At 46.8% G+C, this 21,836-nt stretch overlaps 1 protein-coding gene across 1 annotated transcript in view; it reads left to right on the top strand.

Annotated features, from left to right (window-relative positions):
* Positions 1 to 21,836, top strand: part of LOC146789820 (acid-sensing ion channel 1C-like) — a 632,040-nt gene that overhangs the window by 240,983 nt on the left and 369,221 nt on the right. The window contains exons 2-3 of the mRNA XM_085632177.1: positions 245 to 395; positions 16,222 to 16,349. Coding sequence (XP_085488303.1) covers positions 245 to 395; positions 16,222 to 16,349 — 279 coding nt within the window. The remainder of the gene's footprint in view (positions 1 to 244; positions 396 to 16,221; positions 16,350 to 21,836) is intronic.

The raw sequence follows: 21,836 nt of genomic DNA, 5'->3' as shown, positions 1-21,836 counted from the left end.
ATTTGGTGGTAAGATCTGAACTTCGGGAAATTCTTTTGGGTCGGGGTGTGGTGTTTTTCTTACAATTGTGCCAGAATTTTCCAATAAGGTTAAGTGAAGGGAGTAGTGTTGTGTTGTGAAGTGCTGAGATTTCGAGAGACGATTTCTTGATCAAATGGAGGAGCAGGTACCTATGACTTGGGCACAAGAAAGGATATTTTTCTGTGCCTTCATCGTGATTTCCGTTTGTGTTTGTCTTGTGCAGATTTTTACCCGCTACGGCAAGTGCTACACCTTTAACTCTGGGGAACCTGGCCACCAGTTGCTCACCACGCTGAAAGGAGGCACTGGCAACGGGTTAGAGCTTATGCTAGACATTCAGCAGGACGAGTACCTCCCCATCTGGGGCGAGACAGGTGAGTGAGACCTATAAGCACTTGCAGTCCATGCTACTGTGTTCCGTAACATTGGCTCTGCATTCAAATGTGCCTCTACTCCCAAAACATGAGCTTTTATTTACAAGTCTTTGCATCAGCATTATTCTCTCATTCTGTTTATACCTTCTTTTGATACTCCTTCGACCGTCATCTCCCTGTTTTCGCCATGCTGCTTTGGCCTTGCTCAATCACTCCTCTTTCTTCATTTCATACGTTTTCATTTGCACATTCTCTTGGTTGTTCTCGTATATATTCTCCAGTTCTCTGTTGCCACAACCTAAACCTCATCAGTATCAACCTATTGTTCATGATTAATGTCTACTTTATCACAACTAACCTTTATCTCCTTGTCAGTCTACTCTCCATCCTCATCAGAGTGCGTTTTACCATCAATCTCTTTCTCAGTGCCATTAGCATCTTCTTCCTCATTGGTTTACTCCCCAAGGCCTATAGGATACTCTACCTCACCAACCTTCTGGGTCAATTGAGAGACATCAAGATAAATATAAAGTCAAGTGAGAGCTGTCCAAGCTAATCAAGACAATGCACTTAGGAGGAGATCGCATGCAGAATAGCCGGGTTCTTTAGGGCAACACAACTATAATAAATATATGTACACATTAAAGGAAATGTTCATACTGAAGTCAGGAGACTTGCTTCTCTACAGTGATTGCTTTAACAATGTTCATAAAAACACCAACAGGGTCTAAATACAAGACAGACTTTTGGATGCTAGCACATTTGATGATGTTACTTTCCTGGAAGACAATGCTTGCATAGGATCAGAAACAATACAGGAACTTGCAAGGCTGTAACAGCAAACGTTCAAGAAAGTTATACACAACGATAGACAAGGAGGAGGGTACTGGCAGTGCATCACATGATGAGGAGCGAAGCAATGGCAAATACTCAGCTGTTATAAAATGAATGATAAAGCAGACAACACACTTCACCCAAGCAATTTAGGAAAGTGATGTCAAGCCTGAAAAAAGGAGACAAGGGCAAAGTATTTTGGAACCCTCTACAACGTGACCCTGTTCAATCGGCCTTCCTTGGCAATACGGCCACGTTAGTGGATCGATGGAAACTTAGATTTTCCATGCTGGCGGCACCACGTCTGATGCTTTGCCACAGCACCAGCCCGATCCTTGATCCTAACCCTTCACCCAAGAGAAGGAAGGAAAAAAAAAAGTTTGACTGAAAAGAGACCATAATGAATGGGTGCAGCAAATTCACCATGCCCAATTTTAGCTCAGGAAACATGTAATGACAGCTGCATGCTGTTGGCTCAGGAAACAAGGTTTCTCCTACAACTATGCAAGCTTAAGAAACAAATGTTTGTGGTAAACTGTGCTTGTTCAGGAAACAAGGGTTCTCTGCTAAACTGTGCTAGCACATGAAACGGGTTCTCTGCTACCTCAAGAAATATCTGCAGGTGATACCAACTTTAAGACACAGTGATTGACACTATGACATACTGGAGCACGGTAGAGGGGACTCCCCGAATCAGATATTGTGTGTCATGGACGGCCACAGTAGAATATTGACCAAAGCTGGACTCCAGTGATCAAGCACTGCAGGTGAAATGAACCAAGCCTATCAATTACCGTCCTTGCAATCACCATGATGAAGCTGTGTGTTGGAATTTCTCAAATATATATTTGTTGAAGTTAACACATGAAACAAACGAAGCAGCATGTGTGTCACCGGGACCAGGGTCCGAGTACAAACTGGGTCAGGACAGTAACTCATAAAATTGACACTAATCGTGGCCTAAAGCAGGGCTGCGTCTTGGCCCCTCTGCTGTTCAATCTATACACTGCCGATTACGGGAAAGCTTTGGAGTCTGGCTGTCTGGTTCCTTCCAAGTTAGGAAATACCAAATTGCAAATAATTCAATAGGTGGACGATATTGTGATCATGGATCACACCAAAACTGGCATACAACGGGCATTGAATGAACTGAACACACTGAATCATTCAACTTGGCCAAGTATCTCCAGGTAAATCAGGACATAACAAAAGTTCTTATATTTGGGAAATACCAGAACAAAAAGAATGCATCCTGGTGCCTGGGCAGCAAGCTAAATAGTACAATGTGGAAGTACAACTACTTGAGTGTGTGGTTCAGTGAAAATAGTACACCAGGTGTACATGTGAGAGGGATGTATGATGTTACAACGCATGCTTTTACAACGCATGCTGTTACAACGAAATTTTTACAACGCAAATGCAGTGACAACGCAAGTCTTTACAACGCAAGTCTTTACATCGACTTGCACTAGATGGCGTGCTAACATTAAAAAAGTGTAATTTACTATTCTAACTCCAGTCCACGTAACAGTAGGGAAGGTGTTTGGATAGTAAACTACACTATTTTTAATGTTAGCACGCCATCTAGTGCAAGACGATGTAAAGACTTGCATTGTAATGGCATGCGTTGTCAATGCATTTGCGTTGTAACAGTTTTGTTGTAATGGTAGTGCGTTGTAAAAGTTGCGTTGTAAAGGTTGTTCCCCACGTGAGAGCTCTCAAAAAGAAAGGTGCTGCCATCACGTATGGGATATGTCAGCTGAATCGGCTACTAAGCAGCACCTGTTGGGCTGAGACTGGTAACCAGGCAGAAGTACCCGTTCCCCAGGAGCGAAGAGAGAGCCCCTCCCTTTCCCAGAGATACAAACTCCCCAGTGCCAAAACAGAACACACTAGAGGAAAGCAAATGTCCCCAGAAAATGAAGGGACCAAGGAAGACCATCAGAGAAGTCCCAACGTAGCCAACAGGGAGAAGGTCTAGTCCAATTAGACGTGGGATTTCTATATTAGGAATGACAAAAAAGGAAACAAAGACAAATAAGTAAAGAACTTAACCTCTAGAAAACATACAAAACACTAAATACTTAAGCTAGTAACTTAGGTTGTGCACTTGCCCACACTTACTCGATTCAAGGCTGGTTGTTGTCTCAGAAGATGGTCTCTTTAAAAAAATAAAAAATTAAAAGGCTGGTGGTGGAACAGTCTCTAATAAATCCAGCTTTATAAACAGCAAACACAATTTGAGAGCATATGTCTACTCTTATTCAAAATGCAGTTCAAAACTAATAAGTTCCAGCCGATCCTTTGAGTTGTGTCAATGAGGGTCAAGTTCCAAGAATAGTGAGCGCTCCGGCGCTTTAACTGAGCGAAACAACCAACAAAATAATGAGGAAACTGATACACGCTGATAAGGGCTTTGGGAAAGGTAGCTAACGAAGGGGGCAAGTAGCGCGTCTCACACAAGAGGCTACCAAATGAAGAAAAAAAATGAACTTTTCCTCGCGTCGAGCAAGAAAAAATGAAAGGCGGCGTGTTGAACACAGGTGACGGCAGTTTGTAAGGGTTCCACACTTCCTTGCATTGGAAAGGGAAAGGCTACTCAACCGACACCGGCGTTGGGAATGTGAAAAGGATTCAACGCTGCCTAGCAGAGACGTTTTAATGCATGGGCAAAGTGGGCTCTGGCCCAGGGCCCCACCCTTTCAGGGGGCCCCCTGACAGAGTCAGCTCTGTTCTCCAGAGTTTTGCCCTAATGACCTTGAGTATTTCTCAAACAGATTGTTTTAAATACTGTTTTCCTTTAATTTATTTTTATGTACCTGATGTGTGAGAGTCTAGTACAGCCATTTTGCAGAGAAATGTTGTGTTTATGTTTCATGCAATATACATAAAAGAATTTTCATTAAGATCAAAACAAGGCCTTACATATAAGAAATGGGAGGGCGGCACAGAGATTATTTGCAGTAATATTGGTGAGCTGCTGCTGTGTTACAATATTGAAAACACACATAACTATCCCTGAGTATTAGATGTAAACACATTTAGGGCCTTATTTATGAGAAGTGATGCATCGCTGTGTGAAAACAGGGATGCGTCACTTCTTAGCGCGCCCTCCTTGCAACATGATGGATGCGTCATATTTACTGTATGACGCATCATGTTGCAAGGAGTTACAGATACAGCAGTATATCTGACGTATTTGTAGGCGCACAAGTGATGCATTGCTGGGGTGTGTCTGAAAATAGACGCAGCTCCAGTAATGTGTCATTTCACATGGGGCAAGCCCCATGTGAAAGGCCCTGCATCAGTCTTACACCTGCTGTGAGGCAGGTGTAAGATATTGACACAATGGCGTCCTAGAAGTGGCGCACTGAGTTCTCATAGGTTTCAATGCGCCACTTCTATGAGGCTTTTTGAGGGGCAACACCCACCCTGCATACATTATACCTGGTGCAGGTATAATGTGGTGCAGGGGTTTACAAAGTGACGCATCTGCCTAGATGCGTCACTTTGTAAATAGGGCGCAACATGGCACATTTTTTTACGCTGCCAGTGCGTCACAAAACATGACGCACCAGCAGCATAAAAGGCCCTTAGAATTTGAACGAGTGTTCCTTTGCACTGTCAGGGACCTAATGAAATGAAATAGTGTATTTATCAAAGAGCGCAGCTACTCAGACTAGAGTGTCCTGGCACGTGACAGCGGGAGGAAAGCGTGTGTAAAGGTCCTTCCTGAAAGAGTGTAGGTCTGTGGTTAGTCTCAGAGACTCAGGGAGGCTATTCCACAATTTTGCACCTAGAAAGCAGAGGGATCTGCCTCAAGTGCGGGCAGGGCATATTTTAGGCACGATGGCCAGGTTGGCATTGGAAGATCTTAGGAGTCTAGATGTTGTGTAGAGATTAACTCGCTTATTTAGGTAGCTGGCTTCTAAGCCGTGGAAAGCTTTAATCAATCAATCAATCAATCAATCAATCATGGAATTTATAGCGCGCACTACTCACCCGGAAGGGTCTCAAGGCGCTTGGGGGAGGGGGTCTGCTACTGCTCGAACAGCCAGGTCTTGAGCTGTTTCCTGAAGGCGAAGTGGTCCTGGGTCAGCCGCAGGTGGACGGGCAGGGAGTTCCATGTCTTGGCCGCTAGGTAGGAGAAGGATCTTCCTCCGGCGGTGGCTCTCTGGATGCGAGGGACGACGGCGAGGGCGAGGTTTGCGGATCGTAGCTGTCGGGTGGGCGTGTAGAAAGTCAGGCGGTCGTTGAGGTACCTTGGGCCCAGGTCGTGGAGGGATTTGTGTGCGTGGGTGAGGAGTCTGAACGTGATCCTCTTGTTGACAGGGAGCCAGTGCAGGTCTCTCAGGTGGCTCGAGATGTGGCTGCGTCGGGGGGCGTCCAGGATGAGACGGGCGGAGGCGTTCTGGATACGCTGAAGTCTTTTCAGAAGCTTGGCTGTTGTGCCGGCGTAGAGGGTGTTTCCGTAGTCTAGTCTGCTGGTGACGAGGGCCTGGGTGACAGTCTTCCTGGTCTCGGTCGGGATCCATCTGAAGATCTTGCGGAGCATGCGGAGGTTGTGGAAGCAAGATGAGGAGACAGCGTTGACTTGTCTGGTCATCGATAGGGAGGAGTCCAGGATGACGCCCAGGTTGCGTGCGTGGTCCGTTGGCTTGGGTGCGGTGCCCAGGGCCGGGGGCCACCAGGAGTCGTCCCATGCGGAGGGCGACGGTCCCAGGATGAGGACTTCTGTCTTGTCCGTGTTCAACTTCAGGCGGCTGATGTTCATCCATTCGGCGACATCTTTCATCCCTTCGTGTAGGTCGGCTTTGGCGGTGTCGGGGTCTCTGGTGAGGGAGAGAATCAGCTGGGTGTCATCGGCGTAGGAAATGATGTTGAGGTTGTGTTGGCGTGCGATGGCAGCGAGGGGTTTCATGTAGATGTTGAAGAGAGTGGGGCTGAGCGACGATCCTTGCGGGACGCCGCAGATGACTTCGGTGGCCTCAGAGCGGAACGGAGGGAGGCGTACTCTCTGTGTTCTGCCGGAGAGGAATGAGATGATCCATTCCAGAGCAGTCCCCTGGATGCCGGTGTCATTGAGGCGTTGGACTAGGGTGCGGTGGCAGACAGTGTCAAATGCTGCGGAGAGGTCAAGGAGGATGAGTGCCGCTGTTTCACCTTTGTCGAGCAGGGCTCGGATGTCGTCGGTGGCTGCGATGAGGGCGGTCTCGGTACTGTGGTTGGCTCTGAATCCGGATTGCGATGGGTCGAGGGATCCGTTCGTCTCGAGGAAGGCGGCCAGCTGCTTGTTGACTACCTTCTCGATGACTTTGGCAGGGAATGGAAGGAGCGAGATTGGGCGGAAGTTCTTGAGGTCGGTCGGGTCCGCTGTTGGTTTTTTCAGTAGTGCGCTGAGCTCGGCGTGCTTCCAGCTCTCCGGGAAGGTGGCTGTGTCGAAGGAGGCGTTGAGGATGTCTCGGAGGTGAGGTGCGATGGTAGAGGCGGCCTTGTTGAAGACATGGTGGGGGCATGGGTCGGTCGGAGATCCGGAGTGGATGGTGTTCATCATGCGTGTCGTGTCTTCGGTGGCCACTTTGGTCCATGTCTGGAGGATAGCGGCGGGGTGTGTAGGTTCGGTCGATGGGTGCGGGGGTGGAGCGCCGAAACTGTTGTGGATGTCGGCGATCTTGCGGTGGAAGTACGAGGCGAGGGAGTCGCAGAGGTCCTGCGAGGGAGTGATGTCGTTGTTGCCGGCGCTGGGGTTGGAGAACTCCTTGACGATGTTGAAGAGCTCCTTGCTGTCATGGGCGTTCTTGTCCAGTCGTTCCTTCAAAGATTTCTTCTTGGTGGTGCGGATGAGCTGATGATGTCTGCGGGTGGCGAGTTTGAGGGCGGTCATGTTGTCGGTGGTCTTGTCGAGGCGCCAGGCCTTCTCGAGGGTGCGGCAGGCCTTCTTGGAGTCCTTGAGTTCGTCGGTGAACCAGGGGGCCTTCTTGCTTCTGGGCCTGGTGAGTGGGTTCTTCAGTGGGGCGAGGTCATTGGCACAGGAGGTCAGCCATTGCGTGAGGTCGAGGGCTGCTGTGTTAGGGTCCGTTGTCCTGACCGGTGGGTTCTGGCTGAGGGAGGTGGTGAGCTGGTCGACGGTGATCTTGCTCCAGTTTCTGTGGGGAACCTGCTTCGGGTGGTGCTGGACCGTGTTCTTCTTGAAGCTGAAGTGGACGCAGCTGTGGTCAGTCCAGTGGAGTCCGGTGCAGTGGCTGAAGGTGACGTGCTTGCTGGATGAGAAGAGGGGGTCGAGCGTGTGGCCGGCGTGGTGGGTGGGGGTGTTGACCAGTTGCTGGAGTCCGAGGTTGGCGAGGTTGTCCAGCAGGGTGGTCGTGTTGCGGTCGTTGTTGTTCTCCAGGTGGAAGTTGAGGTCCCCGAGGAGGATGTAGTCGGCGGAGGGGAGGGCGTGAGGGCTGATGAAGTCCGTGATGTCTTCGCAGAACTGTGCGCGTGGTCCCGGGGGTCTGTAGATGAGGGTGCCTCTGAGGGTAGTCTTGGGGTCGGTGTGGATCTGGAAGTGCAGGTATTCGGCGGTGTTGAATGCGTCGGTGGAGTCAGTCGAGATGCGAATGGTGTCTTTGTGTACGATGGCGATCCCTCCTCCGGTCTGGTTGACGCGATCCCTCCTGATGATCTTGTAGCCGTCCGGGATGGCTATGGCGATGTCGGGGGCTGAGGAGGTGTTCGTCCAGGTTTCCGTGAGGAAGGCGACATCTGGAGATGCGGTGTCGAGGAGGTTCCAGAGTTCCACGGCGTGTCTGTGGACGGAGCGTGTGTTGATCAGGATGCACTTGAGGTGGTTGCTGTTGTCCGTCTTGGTGGGCGTGGTGCTTGTTTGGAGGCAGGAGAAGTTGCAGGATCGGCAGGCGAAGGGTCCATGGGTGTGTCGCGGGGACGCTCGGTAGCACCCGGGGGCTCGGGCGGTTTTGAGTGCGATGAGCGTAGTGAAGTCGTAGGTCCTGCGGGGAGGCTGGCGGGCGCGGGGGCCAGGGGGTCTGGCGCTGGGCGCGGTCCAGGCACGGACGGGCGCAGACGGGCTTACCTTTGGCGCACCTTCGGCGCTCAATCGGCGCTCCCGCTGCGCGCGTCCGCTGCGCGGTCGCTCAGGGGGCGTCATAAATAAGGAGCCGGGAGGGAGGGTCAGCTGGGAGGCGGGAGCGGGTTGTCCAATGGGCAGTGGGGGGAGGCGGGGACTGCAGGCGGGAGCAGGAAGGAGGAGAGCGGGTCAGCGGTGGCGAAAACGGCGGGAAAAAACGGAGCGGAAGTCACCGGGGCAGCGTCGGAGGTCAGCGGGCGAGGAGGGGCAGCAGCGGCAGGAAGCGACAGGCAGGAAGCAGGAGGCAGGAGGCGGCAGCGGCGTGAGCCAGGTGAGTGGCGTCAGGCGGTGGTAACAGGGTGGGCAGGTGCCAGGCAGCGACAGGTAGGCAGAGCAGTGAGGGGGAGCGACCGGCTGTGGGGGCACAGGGGTCACACTGACCAGCCCGCTACTGTCCCTTTAAATAAGGAGCCGGGAGGGAGGGTCAGCTGGGAGGCGGGAGCGGGTTGTCCAATGGGCAGTGGGGGGAGGCAGGGACTGCAGGCGGGAGCAGGAAGGAGGAGAGCGGGTCAGCGGTGGCGAAAACGGCGGGAAAAAACGGAGCGGAAGTCACCGGGGCAGCGTCGGAGGTCAGCGGGCGAGGAGGGGCAGCAGCGGCAGGAAGCGACAGGCAGGAAGCAGGAGGCAGGAGGCGGCAGCGGCGTGAACCAGGTGAGTGGCGTCAGGTGGTGGTAACAGGGTGGGCAGGTGCCAGGCAGCGACAGGTAGGCAGAGCAGTGAGGGGGAGCGACCGGCTGTGGGGGCACAGGGGTCATCGCTTTGAAGTCGATCCGTTCTTTTATGCGGAGCCAGTGTAGAGACTTAAGAATAGGTGTCATACTAGATCTGGGTTTAGGTCTCAGGATGGCTCTGGCCGCCGCGTTTTAGGCGCTGAATAAGGGATTTGGGAAGACCGAAGTACAAGCTGTTGACATAGTCAAGCTTTGATGTCATCAGAGCCTGCACCGCAATCTTTCTGCCCTCAAGCGGTAACAGTGGCAGGAATTTTTTTAGCATCCAGAGTATGCCAAAGCAAGCGCCAGTTAGATTTTGGATTTGAAAGCGCATGGAGAGTGTCTTGTCTATGACAATTCCTAAGTTTTTGACTTTCTCCTTTTCCGCGGGCGGGGACGGCAGATGTTTTGGCCACCAAGTGCTCCTGTCAGGTGTTTCTGGTTTACTAAAGAAAACAACTTCTTAAGCCAGTTAAAACCTTTGTGAGGCAAGACCTAATCATTACCCCGTCAAAGTCGGTTCCTTTTTCACACGTAAAAATCAGCTGAGTGTCATCAGCATAGGAAATAATTTTGGCGCCCTCTTCCTCTACCAGAAATGCACGGGGGATAGATGTATAATAAAAAGGGTAGGACTGAGAATGGAGCCCTGAGGGACACCTACATTCATGGCTGGAACTGGGAATGAGAAAGGGGAGAGCCAGATGTCCTGAGATCTATTTGCCAAGAAGGAAGACATCTATGTTCAGGCAGTCCCCCCAGGCCGATGTTCGCAAGTCTCTCCAGGAGCCTCTCATGTGGGACCGTATCGAAGGCAGCCGACGGATTGAGCAGTATCAATACGTCCTTGCCTCCCTGGTCCAGCTTACCCTTGAGAAATTCAGTCACTTCCAGCAGAGAAGATTCCGTACTGTAGTTAGCCCTAAAACCGGATTGGGACTCATGAAGGAGCTTCCCATTTTCAATGCGTTTTTGGAGAACCTTGTTTACATGCTTCTCTAATACTTTGGAGAGGGCCGTAAGAAGGGAGATTGGCCTGTAGTTGGCAGGGTCCTTCGGGTTGGCGTTAGCCTTTTTTATCAGTGGAAGAATCTTAGCATTCTTCCATAATTTCAGCATGTTGTCTGAGGAGAGGGGAGCATTAAAGAGATGGTTTACCATGGGGTTTATGGTGGGAGCTAATAGGTTCAGGATATTCGCTGGACATGGGACGGTAGGAGAGCCAGACTTAATGCTTTGGAGAAGGGTCAGTGACTCTTCAAGCTGAAACTCAGGGAAAACTAGTAAAGATGAATGATCCAAGAGGTGAAATTTGCTATTAGAACTAAGGTAGAAGGTCAGTTCTTCCTCTGAGATGTTAGTGAAGGCTTGTTGGATCACGGACATCTTTTTGTGGAAGATTTGAGCTATTTGCTTAGACCATTCTTCCTTGCATGGCCCTTCCTTTGTGCCGACTTTCGGGGAGGTAAAGGATTTGACTATGCTAAAGATTTCCTTACTCTTATTTTGGGCATTTTTATCTTGGTTTGAAAGAAGTTTTTCTTGGCTGCCTTCACGAGAATGTAATTAGCTTTTAAGTTGTCTTTATACACTTTCCTGTCCTCAGGTAGATAGGATTTATGCCATTTCCGTTCCATTTTTCTACAATTTCTTTTGCTAGATCTGAGGGAATCGTTAAATCATGGAGCTGGTGGGGCCAAACTCTTTGAGGAGTGCGAAACAACCAGTACCGCTGCATCAATGTTGGTTCGGAGCCATGAATCCATTGAGAGGGCGTCCGAGTCAGGGCAGCCAGACAGCTCCGGTGAGGAATGACTGAGGGCGTCTGCGAACATCGGGATGGATACTTTATGGAACGTCCTGTAATTAGGGACCCTCTGCCCTGCGATAGCCCGAGTGGCTGTGGCAGAGTTGGGAATGACAAATTTTAAGAGGAGGTGGTCAGAACAGATAATGGGAAGAGGTAGGCTTACTGATATGTCAAAGTTGTGAAAGATTTGATCTAGGGTATGACCCTTCTCATGGGTGGCCGAAGAAATAGATGGAAACATGTTGCAGGCCTGCAGAGTCTCCAACAAGGAAATTTTTGAGGGTCTTTTCCATTGTCCATATGTATATTGAAACCTCCCAGAATAAGGCAGTTGTTGTATTTTAAGGCTAGGGAGGTGGTGGCTGTATTAAGCGTACTAATACAATTTCCAATGGCACTAGGAGGTCTGTAAATCAGAAAACCAGCTAAGCTATGATGGGGGGGATAAGGTACAGCAGAAGCCTACGGTCTCTGCACCCTCGATGTTTTCCATCAGGATGGGAGAGCAGTCTAGTTGTTTATTGTAAATTTTGGTGACACCACCCCCTTCCCACTCGGCCGGTCCCTCCTAAGGATTTTATAACCCGTAGGGATGGCCGAGGTGATAGTAGGGTTGGAGGCTTCAGACAGCCAGGTCTCAGTGAGAAATAAATGATCAGGCTGTTCGTCTAAAAGTAGGCCATAAATGTGTGGTTCATGCTTTTGCATAGAGCGACAATTTTAAAGGATGGCCTTTAAGTCCTCTGTTTTCTTATTGTTTTTACACTTATTGTTGCGTGGGAGGATCTTGGGTATGAGTTTCCTGGGCTGGAGGAGAGACAAGTTGCACTTATTGCATCAAAAGTCTACCTCCAAGCTCAGATCAGCCGCTGTACACTGACATAATGGCAGCCGCCTAAGGCTAAGCAGTTTTTCCCTATTGTAACATAGTGGAAGAAACTCACTGGAGGGGAACTGGGCAGCATGGCCGGCGCTGGACGCATCCGGAACGCCTCCAGGCGCAGACGGCTTGCCTTTGGTGCGCCATCGGCGTGCCCGCTGCGCGCGTCCTTTTGCATCGGGAATATATAGGCTAATACCAATGATGCAAACTGGATAGCTAACACAGCTGAGGAAGTGGAAACTGAGTGGGCAGTAGTGTGGAGCCCGATAGTAGCCCCAGCCCTCCGCACAATCGGCGTATCAGCCGTGGCGGACCAGGACTGGAGGAAAAGCGAGATGCGAATTGAAGCAGACAAGGAGGTGTAAGCAAGCAGAATCAAGTAAAGTGCAAGTGCGCGTAGGTAGGAGAAATTGTTAAAAAGCACAGAGTAATTAAGACACACATATACAATTTTAAAAGTATTAAAAACATAGTAGCATGGCAGGAAACACTAAATCCTATCACTGTCAGCTGCGCGCATCTGTTTGCATCGGGAATATGTAGGCTAATGCCTATGATGAAAACTGGATCACTAACACAGCTGAGGAAGCGGAAACTGTGTGGGAAACAGGGGCCCAAATTGGAGCATAAATTCAAAGTTGTTCTGAACAGGGGCCCCCAAAATATGTTTGGCCCAGGGCCCCCAAAATCCTTAAGATGTCCCTGCTGCCTAGCATTCGAGCAAAAAATGAAGGGCTGTTCATCCTAACGAAAAGGAGAGCGCTAAATTCAGGAAGGCAGCGCATTCTCGTGCTGGTTGCGAGTACAAAGGAAATGCGACGACAGCCCGTGAACAACAAAAATTAATAAACACACTTGGGAGTAACAGCGCTACCTCGCGCTAACGAAACTCCACAAACAGAAGACCGATTCTTTAAGCAGCAGCTCCGGCAATCTCATAGAGAAGATCCAGGAACAGGGATTAAGTTGAGGTAATCCAACCGAGGAGCAGGGCAAGGTACAAACAAGGAAAGCCAAGCACTGAGGCACAGCAGCTGAGGGTTTAGGAACCTCCCAATCACCTGACCACTCCTAACGACGTATGGGACAGTGCACAACCCACATCTCCCGCTGAGCATTCTGGGAGATGTAGTTTACCTATGATGCATGAAGCTTGACTCCTAACAGCACCTCGGTGGCCCCAATCCTAAACGTAATGAACACTTCTCCTGGCCTTGGAGTATGGCCACCACGCCCACCTAGAGACTCTATAGACTCAGCCTTGGCGCAAATTCACTGTAGTTCACACAGAAAATGTTCCAGCAATCACAATACGCATATCCCTCAAGGTTAAGGCTAGAACTGGGTATCCTAAATCAATAATTAGACTGTAAAGTCTCTGAGCTGGAATTTTACATCAGGACCAAGAAGGCCCCGACTAATTAATTTAAGGGTCACCTAAAATTCATTTTCGAATCTCCAGGTATTCTTTGGTTCAATCAATCAAGTCAGGAGTGCTATTGTGTCTCTGCAGATCGAAGAAGCAGCCTTTCAAGCTGGGAACGTTCCATATACCACCTGGAAAAAAGCCATCACTCAGCAATTAAAGGAGACCTCAAGGAAGCAAGACCTATCAGCAGATAACACGGAGCTGGTTCAGTCCCTGAATGATGCTTACCCTGCTGGGAAGCCACAAACGTATCTCTTGTACGCCAGAAACGCGTAGACAGATATTGTATATGTGACTGCTAGTGCTTCCGATAAAATACTTTAATCCAGCCTGGGCTACCCATGGAGTCGAAAGGGACTGCAGGTTATGCAATTATACACAAGAATCCTGGCTGCATCTGCTATTCTGCTGCCTTTTACTGTAAATCACCAAAGGAGATTACTGATCAAACCAGTCTTCTTCGGCCCAAGGGGCGCACACTTGCCAGAAAGCATATTCTACCTTTTTAAAGAACATTATACTTTGTCGCTGGCGAGATGTGCCAAATTCGCCGAAACACTCAGGCTAGAGCTTTGCCCAGCCATAAGTAAGGGCAAACCCCAATAACAGAATATGCTGTCCGAGTCGGGCCAGACAAGAAGTAAACGAAGACTCTGAACTTTGGAGCCAAATGGTCACGGTGCTCTTCAATGCAATCTGGACGCTACCCAGCAAGTCATGGCAGGACCTACTGCATGACCCTGGTACTTGGTGGCTGGTTTGCTACTTTTGGCCCTCAACTTTCTAGTAATGCACTTGACTACTCACTGTTATTGCACACTGGCTCATAGCACACGGCACTTTTAATATTTAACTGCTTTTTTCCTGATGTTATCTAATTGAAATGGTTTTTAAGAACTAAACAATAAAGTTTATTACTACTACTCATTAAGAATGCGCTTTGCAAAGTGTCCTGGATACAATTTGAGGAATTACTAATGAGGTGGATGTTGAAAACTGATGTCAAACACTGGAAAGGCCCTAAGCGGCACCTCCTAGTGGAAGATAGCTCCTCAGGACAACCTCTCTGCCACAATACTCATCTCATTACCATAGCTCAGCTCTCCATGATGAGTCTGTGTAATTTAGTTGTACTTATTTAAGTAGTTCTTTTCATTGTATCCAGTTATTTACTGCCACGGCATCTTCAGTGACGCAGATCACGCTTTCATCCCCTTCTCCATCATCTACCTCCTCTTCTTAGTCAAGGGGATGTCCTCATTCCACTTCTACCTCACACTTCCGAACAAATTGTTTCTCATATTCACCTTTTTCACTTTTCGTACGACCGCCTTTTCATTTCTCCGCGTTTTTACTTGAGATTCACCAGCGTACCCAAATCACCTCTCATGCGCCCCTCTCGCAACCTATTGTGCACCAAATGCTCTTAGAAGAATGGATGGATGAATGGATTCCTTGATGATTACCTGAAAAATATCACACCTAGGCAACACAAATAATACCCCCACACTGTCTCATTCTGGTGGTGGACACTGACAGACTGCTCTTACCAGAGGATGATTTCCCCAAAATATTCTCTTTTCCCCACATTTCCATGCGTCTGCTTCAGGGTACAGATGAGAAGTTGGAGATCAAAGGACTGAATCATTAAAAGCAGATATAGCATGTTATTTGTATTCGTTTTTTCTTCATCGTGTTTACCCCTGATTCTCGTTCACCATTGCCAAGTATAACTCTGCAAAACTGTCTATTGGGAGGGTTGAAGCTGTGAGATCTGGGTTGGCTTTACCCTGGTCTTGAGGATAGTTTTTGGCTTTATCACAAGAAGTCTCTTTTTCACAATATTCTTTAAATACCATGAACCGTACAATACCTTCATTATAATTAGGGCTCCCGGTTTTATGGTATTTATTTTTCTGCCATTTCCGTCTGTATTTATCCATATTTAGTTTTTTGCCTCTTCTGTCTGTATATATCCATATTTATTTTGTGTTTTGCGTATAAATGAAGTTGTAAAACTGTACATTTACATATCTATTTAACTGATAGATGTGCACTCATACTTTGATGTCTGTCATATTTTAGCTATTTAACCTCTTCAGCGCTGCGCGGATTCCCCCGCGGTGCTGAAAGTTCTGAGCGCGGGCGGGGCCATGACGGAACGGTTCCGTCATAAGCACAGCCCAACCGACGTGCATGACGGAACCGTTCCGTCATCGGCGTCGAAGAGGTTAAGCTGCCAAATATTACACACAATACATCCACTGGTAAATGTTAGCATTGTACCATAAATGTATGTTGACATATGCAGTTATTTAAAGAAATTTCATCCCGTTTTTTTATTTCCCATGCTGTCCATCTGCTCAGCTGCTGGTCTACAATTCATGAAAGACAGCACGGAGAGTCACTTAAAAGAAGCTCAATTTTTTGTATTTATCCACATTTAAAAATAAATGCAGAGAGAAAACACATTGTTTCCTGTCTGTATTTATCTGTAAAAATCCATGCAAACAGAAAACAGGGAGCCTTAATTCTAATGTTATAAATTTACAATGTTGCCTATAAAGGACCCTTAGAGTTTCAACAGTTAATTTGATTCCCTCTCTTTCCAGTCCACGAATTAAAATGTTTAACTGGATCGAGTGTGGGCTTTATCGTACCCATATTCTTCACCACCACTCAATAACTTGTGTTACTATGACAAATTCTGTAGCAGTAATAATTCATCTCATGCATAGCATATTCACAGCATTGGAGAATCCTGTCATATGTTCCACTTTTCCTACAGATTGTCTCCTTCGTCTCCTTAAGTCTGAATGAATGGAAACAAGTTTAACCCTTTGCTAAACACAGAGGTTACAGGCAGCTGAGCAAACGCATTGGCCATGTGAGAATAGCTGGTATTGGTCCACATGGGAACATGATCTAAATGTCTGAAATCTGCGTCTTTCTCTCTCTCTCTCTCTCTCTCTCTCTCTCTCTCCGTTTGTTGTTTTCGTCCATGCCTGTGCCTCATCCTGCGTGTATGCAGAGGAGACTTCTTTCGAAGCAGGGATCAAAGTTCAGATTCATAGCCAGGACGAGCCTCCCTTCATTGACCAGCTGGGGTTCGGAGTGGCCCCTGGATTCCAGACATTGGTGTCCTGTCAACAGCAGCAAGTATCCATTTCCTGAATTTTGTGACCCACCCTACTTCCGGGAATTTCCATGAGACAATTCCTCCAGTATGTTCTTTATCAGGAAGGAGACTGGGAGGTTCGAAACTGAGTGGGAAGGGTCAATGCACAACCGTGATATGCGTTTATGTTTAAATCCTGCCTCTATTATGGGAACTGTTTAGCCTACTATACCACCCGAAGCAGCCTCTACCAGCATTTTGTGGTATTATTACCTAGGTAAAAGTGACACCTTACGGTGAGAGTACAGCACAAACCAATGGCTTTAAACAAAGTTTTTTATATGATTATTAGCAATGCTGATATTTTGGAGTCACAAAACTTTAAAACTGGTTGTGACTGTAGTAAAAAGTAGGGGTGGTGGTGGCAGACGGTCGCTAAATCTGTACTGTATAATAAGATCATTCAAAAGAAACGTTGGTGGTTGATTGATTTAAACAACACAGCTGGAAATTAGTGTCTGGGAGGCTTCTTTGCTTGGTGATTGGATCATGGTCAAACCAGTGATGCGAAATTGACAGAGCAAGCTCAGTTAATGCACAATACCCTAAACATCCTCCCAGACACGGATGTCACTATGCATGACATACCAACATTTGAAAATGACTTAGGTGTGACGAATAAAGTATTATACCACAAAGGTGGTGCTGTTAATTCACCAGCGGCACCACAACCATATCTAAAATTCTGTTAGTTCTTTTACATGAAAACAATTTTTATGATGTGAAAGATATCAAAAAATTCCTCTGTGCTAAGTATTACTGTGAATATTGCCATCTGGCCTAAACCCACAAATGCAATCACTCATGCACAGACATCTGCAAGGCTTGCATTACAAATGACTGCTGTGTCCTAGCTAATAATCTCCAAAGGTGTCCACAGTGCAGGCTGTTTTGTGGTTTCAAGTAGTGTTTAGAGCGTCATCATGTTTTAGCCGAGGCAGGGAAAGTGATTTGTCACAGCAAAAAGTTGTGTGATTTATGCTGCCTCTATTGCCCCGAAAGTCATGACTGCAAAGCCTTGAATGTGGAGTCTGTAAAGTCCGGGTGTTTTCCTTTGATTCGCATCATTGCTCTATGAGGAAATTCAAACCCATCTCCGAGCAGTCAGCCGGGTGAGGTGAGGTTTTTCTCCCACATAAAGCTGGGAAAGAAGAGGTAGCTCTTACCTTCAAGCACGAGGTTCGCTTGCCTGGTAGGGTGGCAATCGCCACAGACTTACCTGATTACTATACTTCCTCTATGAGTATTGTTTCACACGACTTTATGCACGAGTTATGTTTACCCTGCAGTAGCTTCTATTACATCTAGGTCCTGAAGAAAGCAGGGTCAACTGACCAATTCGGCTGAAACATGTCGACCGTACTAAACTTAGCCAGGAAATAGTCAATTTTTTTAAGACTATTAGGTTATTTTAAGCATGACACTTGGACAATTCTTAATAAACACATTTTTTGCCCAGGTAGCCATTTTTTATTTTCACTAGAGCACTGCATGTCACTAGAGTTCATGTAGTTTGAGCATACACCTTGGCAAGAGTTTTTCTCAGGAGCATAAGGTCAGGTACCCAGTAGGGCCTGGTGGCTTAAGACTGTGGCCCTAGATCTAGATCTCCTAGAGTTCCATATGACGAAGCTCCGCCAGTAAGGGTGGGCCGATGGACTCTTAACTCTGGCCAGGTGATGAACAAACTATCTGAAGGCGTTTCTTAGAATTTTTCACAGCGTTCAGTGGTTTTCTGTTCTCCGCGAACGGACTGAGCATCTCCTGTTAGTTGTTAGGTATTGATTGGGGATTGGAGGTGGTTCAGTCCATAATTAATTCCCCTGTGACCCTTATTTACATCGTGTTTTTGGAAATTCAAACCCCACCCAAACCTGAGGATTATATATTCTATGATATGGTATGCCATAAGGAAAATATCAATCACAAGCCAAATAATATTTTTTCCAGACATTGGCAGCGAGTCTACTTGGGAGTTTTCAGTTTCTACATGTGTGAATGATTTCATCAACACATTCATTACACGCCAATTTAAAAACTATAGTTTTGTAATATATTTTTCAAAAGGATATGACTGTTATTTTAAAGTCAAAGCTTTAGTGCATGAGAAAGTTGCTATGTGGGTGGTAAACTCATGCGCATTACAACCAAAGTGCTCAATAGCAGATTTATCGATTGCATAACCGTCCTGCCTATGAAAGTCAGTAAATTTCACCAGGCCATGGGTTTCCTCGCGTCCAAAGGTTATTTCCCACATCACTTTAACACTTTGCAGAATAAGAACTACATTGGTGCGATTCCCCCTGCAGAATCTTATGGTATAAACTATATGTCACTCTCTGAGAAAACAGAATTTATGTCCTGGTATGAATTCAACAAAGATCAGGCGTTTGATTTCCAGAAGGAACTAACTCATTAGTGTCAACAAGATATGAACATTTTAAGAGAGGTTTCCATCTGCTTTAGAGACAGTGTCATAGCAATGACTAGGAAACAAATCTTGGTGAACCCGTGTCAGACTGATGAGTATGCCTATGTTAACTTCATTGACCCCTTTCAGTATATCACTCTAGCTTCAGTCTGCTTAGCGATGTTCAGGTTTTGTATTTTAAAACCTTACACATTAGCGTTGCTCCTCATGATAATTATCACAGACAGCAAAAAAGTTTCTCAACACCCGCTATGCAGTGGTTAATGTTTTTGGAATACTGTGAAAAAATCTCTACCCGTCACACTTTGAGAGGCGGCAAGCTTAAAATCGGGGCCTATTTTTTAGATGGCTAAGTCATCATTTGTAAGGTCCATAAAGCCTTCAAATGTAATACTTGCTTTTTTTCATGGTTGCCCAATTTGTAAAGCTGGAAACGATTTTAACAAGATGACCTGTTGTACATTTGGCCAGTTGCTTAACTTTACAGCTATTAAATGTGAGTTTCTAAAAAGATGCAACTTCAATGTCAGAAGTATTTGGGGACATGAATAGCACAACCAGTTAGCGTGTAATCTGGAATTGAAGACTTTTTCATAAGGTCCATGACTTACCCAAACCCTTGAAACTGTGTGATTCACTCTTTGTGAGTCGAACCAATGGAGTTACTCTTTATCGAAAGGCCTCTGCTGATGAAAACATTTTTTACTATGATTTTACCAGCTGAAACCTCTCTGTAAAAAAGGCAAATGTCTACTCTGTGGGACAACCCACGATCAAAGGTTTTGGTAGCCTCCGAAGGTATTTCGGTCTAATCAGATGTAGAATTCAACCACCTAAAAGGGTTTTTTCCCTGGGCTTCCTTGCCGATTTGAAGATAAACTACTATTTACACTGTGCGATCCTGCAAAGAAGCCAGACAGGCACCCCAGGGTACTCACTCTGATTCTGAACGCGCTCTGACCTGCATCTGGTGCAATGTCGCTCTGCAAAAAGGCTATGTGATAGAGAGCATTTATGAGGTAAGGCATTTTGAAAATGTTTCTCATGATCTGCTTGCCATCTACATCAATTTACATCTTAGAGACAAGCAAGATGCTTCAGGTTATCCCCTGTGGTGTACCAGTAATGCTGAGAAACAGAAGTACTGCAGAACAATTTTTCAGATCAATGCTACTGCAATCGAGTAAAATAGGTATAAAACCCACTAAAAGACAGATTGCTAAACTGTTTCCAATTCTCTAAGGGGAAAATTGGGTTTAGATAAATGCTCGCTCAGAAACTGCTCTTACTACCTGCTGTTAAGTGTCACCTTGCAAGTTCGTAAATGTTGATACCATGTGTGTATGCTGGTGGTATACCATGGAGCATTAACAGCCTTCATGCAAAGCTAACATTTTCATTGCCAGTTTCACCACGGCTTATGCTAGATTAGAGCTGTGCAAGCTCCTGAAGCTGCTTCAAGACGTTGTCTTTAACACAATCCTGATATTTAGTAAAGCAAAGAGGCCAATGGTAACCCCTCTTTGGGTGACACTCTGGGGGAACTCGCTAGTGAAACACCTACTGATGAATACTTCACAGAGTTTGTCTCTGCGGGCAACAAAACCTATGCCTACCGATTATCAGGCAGAAAAATCTACTTGAAGGTGAAGGGTAACCCCCTCAATGTTCATAGCAGTGAAACTGTTAATTTTCAAAACTTAATAGAGCTGGTCACTCAATATGCTAAGCACTCTGAAAGACGTGAATGTGTTCCAGAAGAAGAGAACTTAGTAGTGTAACACCCCAGCAAAAACATTGGGAAACTGAGACGAGCCTTCTGCGCAAGACGTTGAGGGTTGTATACGATAAGCGCCTTCTTAAAGATGTCTATAAAACTCTGCTCTATGGCTTCTTAGAGTCTTACATCCACTGTATAAGCATTTTGCTAGAGAAAAGGCTTTCTGCTTACAGTGTATATGTTTATTAGAGGACGTATAAGGAATGGATATTCGTTTACAGCATCCATTCTACTTCATCCTCACTGGTCCATCCAATTTGTGTAAAATGTTCATCAAATGCTGACACAACCACCCACCAACATAGTGTGGACCAATTCCTGCTGACAGCGGCTCTATCTAAAACTTTCATGAAAGCTTCCACACCTTAAATTTGTTGAGGGGCGCCTCACGGCCTTAACTGATGACAATTTATTTTCACCCTCTAGTGTTAATATGCTAATTGTAGAGGATCTAATGGCCTCTGTTTGTAACAGCTATAAAATTGAAAAAGCTTTTACTCAGTGTGTTCACCATCAGAATCTCAGCATTTTTAGGTCTCGCCTAGGCAGCGCGCACGCGCTGTTTCTCCGAGACATCCAGTAATCCGTATAGCGAGAGTAATCCCCCCTGCTGCTTGCCTGCGTCTTGCAATTGGGCTAATAATGCGTCACTGTGATTTCCGCCCTCCCTATTGGTTGCTGGTCCGATGCATCACTTCCGTTTTTATCAGAAGCAGCACCGACCAACTACAGTTTTATTGCGCTGTAGGGCTTTGTCAGTTTCGTTTAGGGACTACTTGTTTTTAATCGCCATGTTGCCTGCTTCATGGGTCACTATGCCCATATGTTTAATATGCATGGGAGCCGCGGCGCCCGCTTTCATCTCTCGGTATTTATATCTGTGCCTCAGATAACCCCTCACATAGCTTTGGCTGATGCAAGACTTGAGCCGATTGCACTCACCCCGTTGAACTCTTCCACAAGAAAACCAGAGCTCCTTGAAGACCAGCTCTGTCAGCAGCCCAATCTCTCGCAGTCTGATGTGTGTGAGGGGCCGGGGTGCTCTGCAGCTCGGTGACCCCACAGTTGGTCATCGGCACTTCTGTGGCCAACAGTTATTTTCTCGAGCACTACCGTTAACGATTTAAATTTGCTCCCATCATAGATTTTAAAAAAAAAGTAGAGCTCGTGTGAGGTTGCTTGCTTCATTAATGCGCAGTTTTTGCATCACGTTTTTATAAGTTAGTGAGCCCAATTTAGATGTTATATTATTGTATT

The sequence above is a fragment of the Triturus cristatus genome, chromosome 10, assembly GCF_964204655.1.
Source record: "Triturus cristatus chromosome 10, aTriCri1.1, whole genome shotgun sequence".
Lineage (NCBI taxonomy): Eukaryota > Metazoa > Chordata > Amphibia > Caudata > Salamandridae > Triturus > Triturus cristatus.
This window is presented reverse-complemented; position numbering and strand designations above follow the sequence as displayed.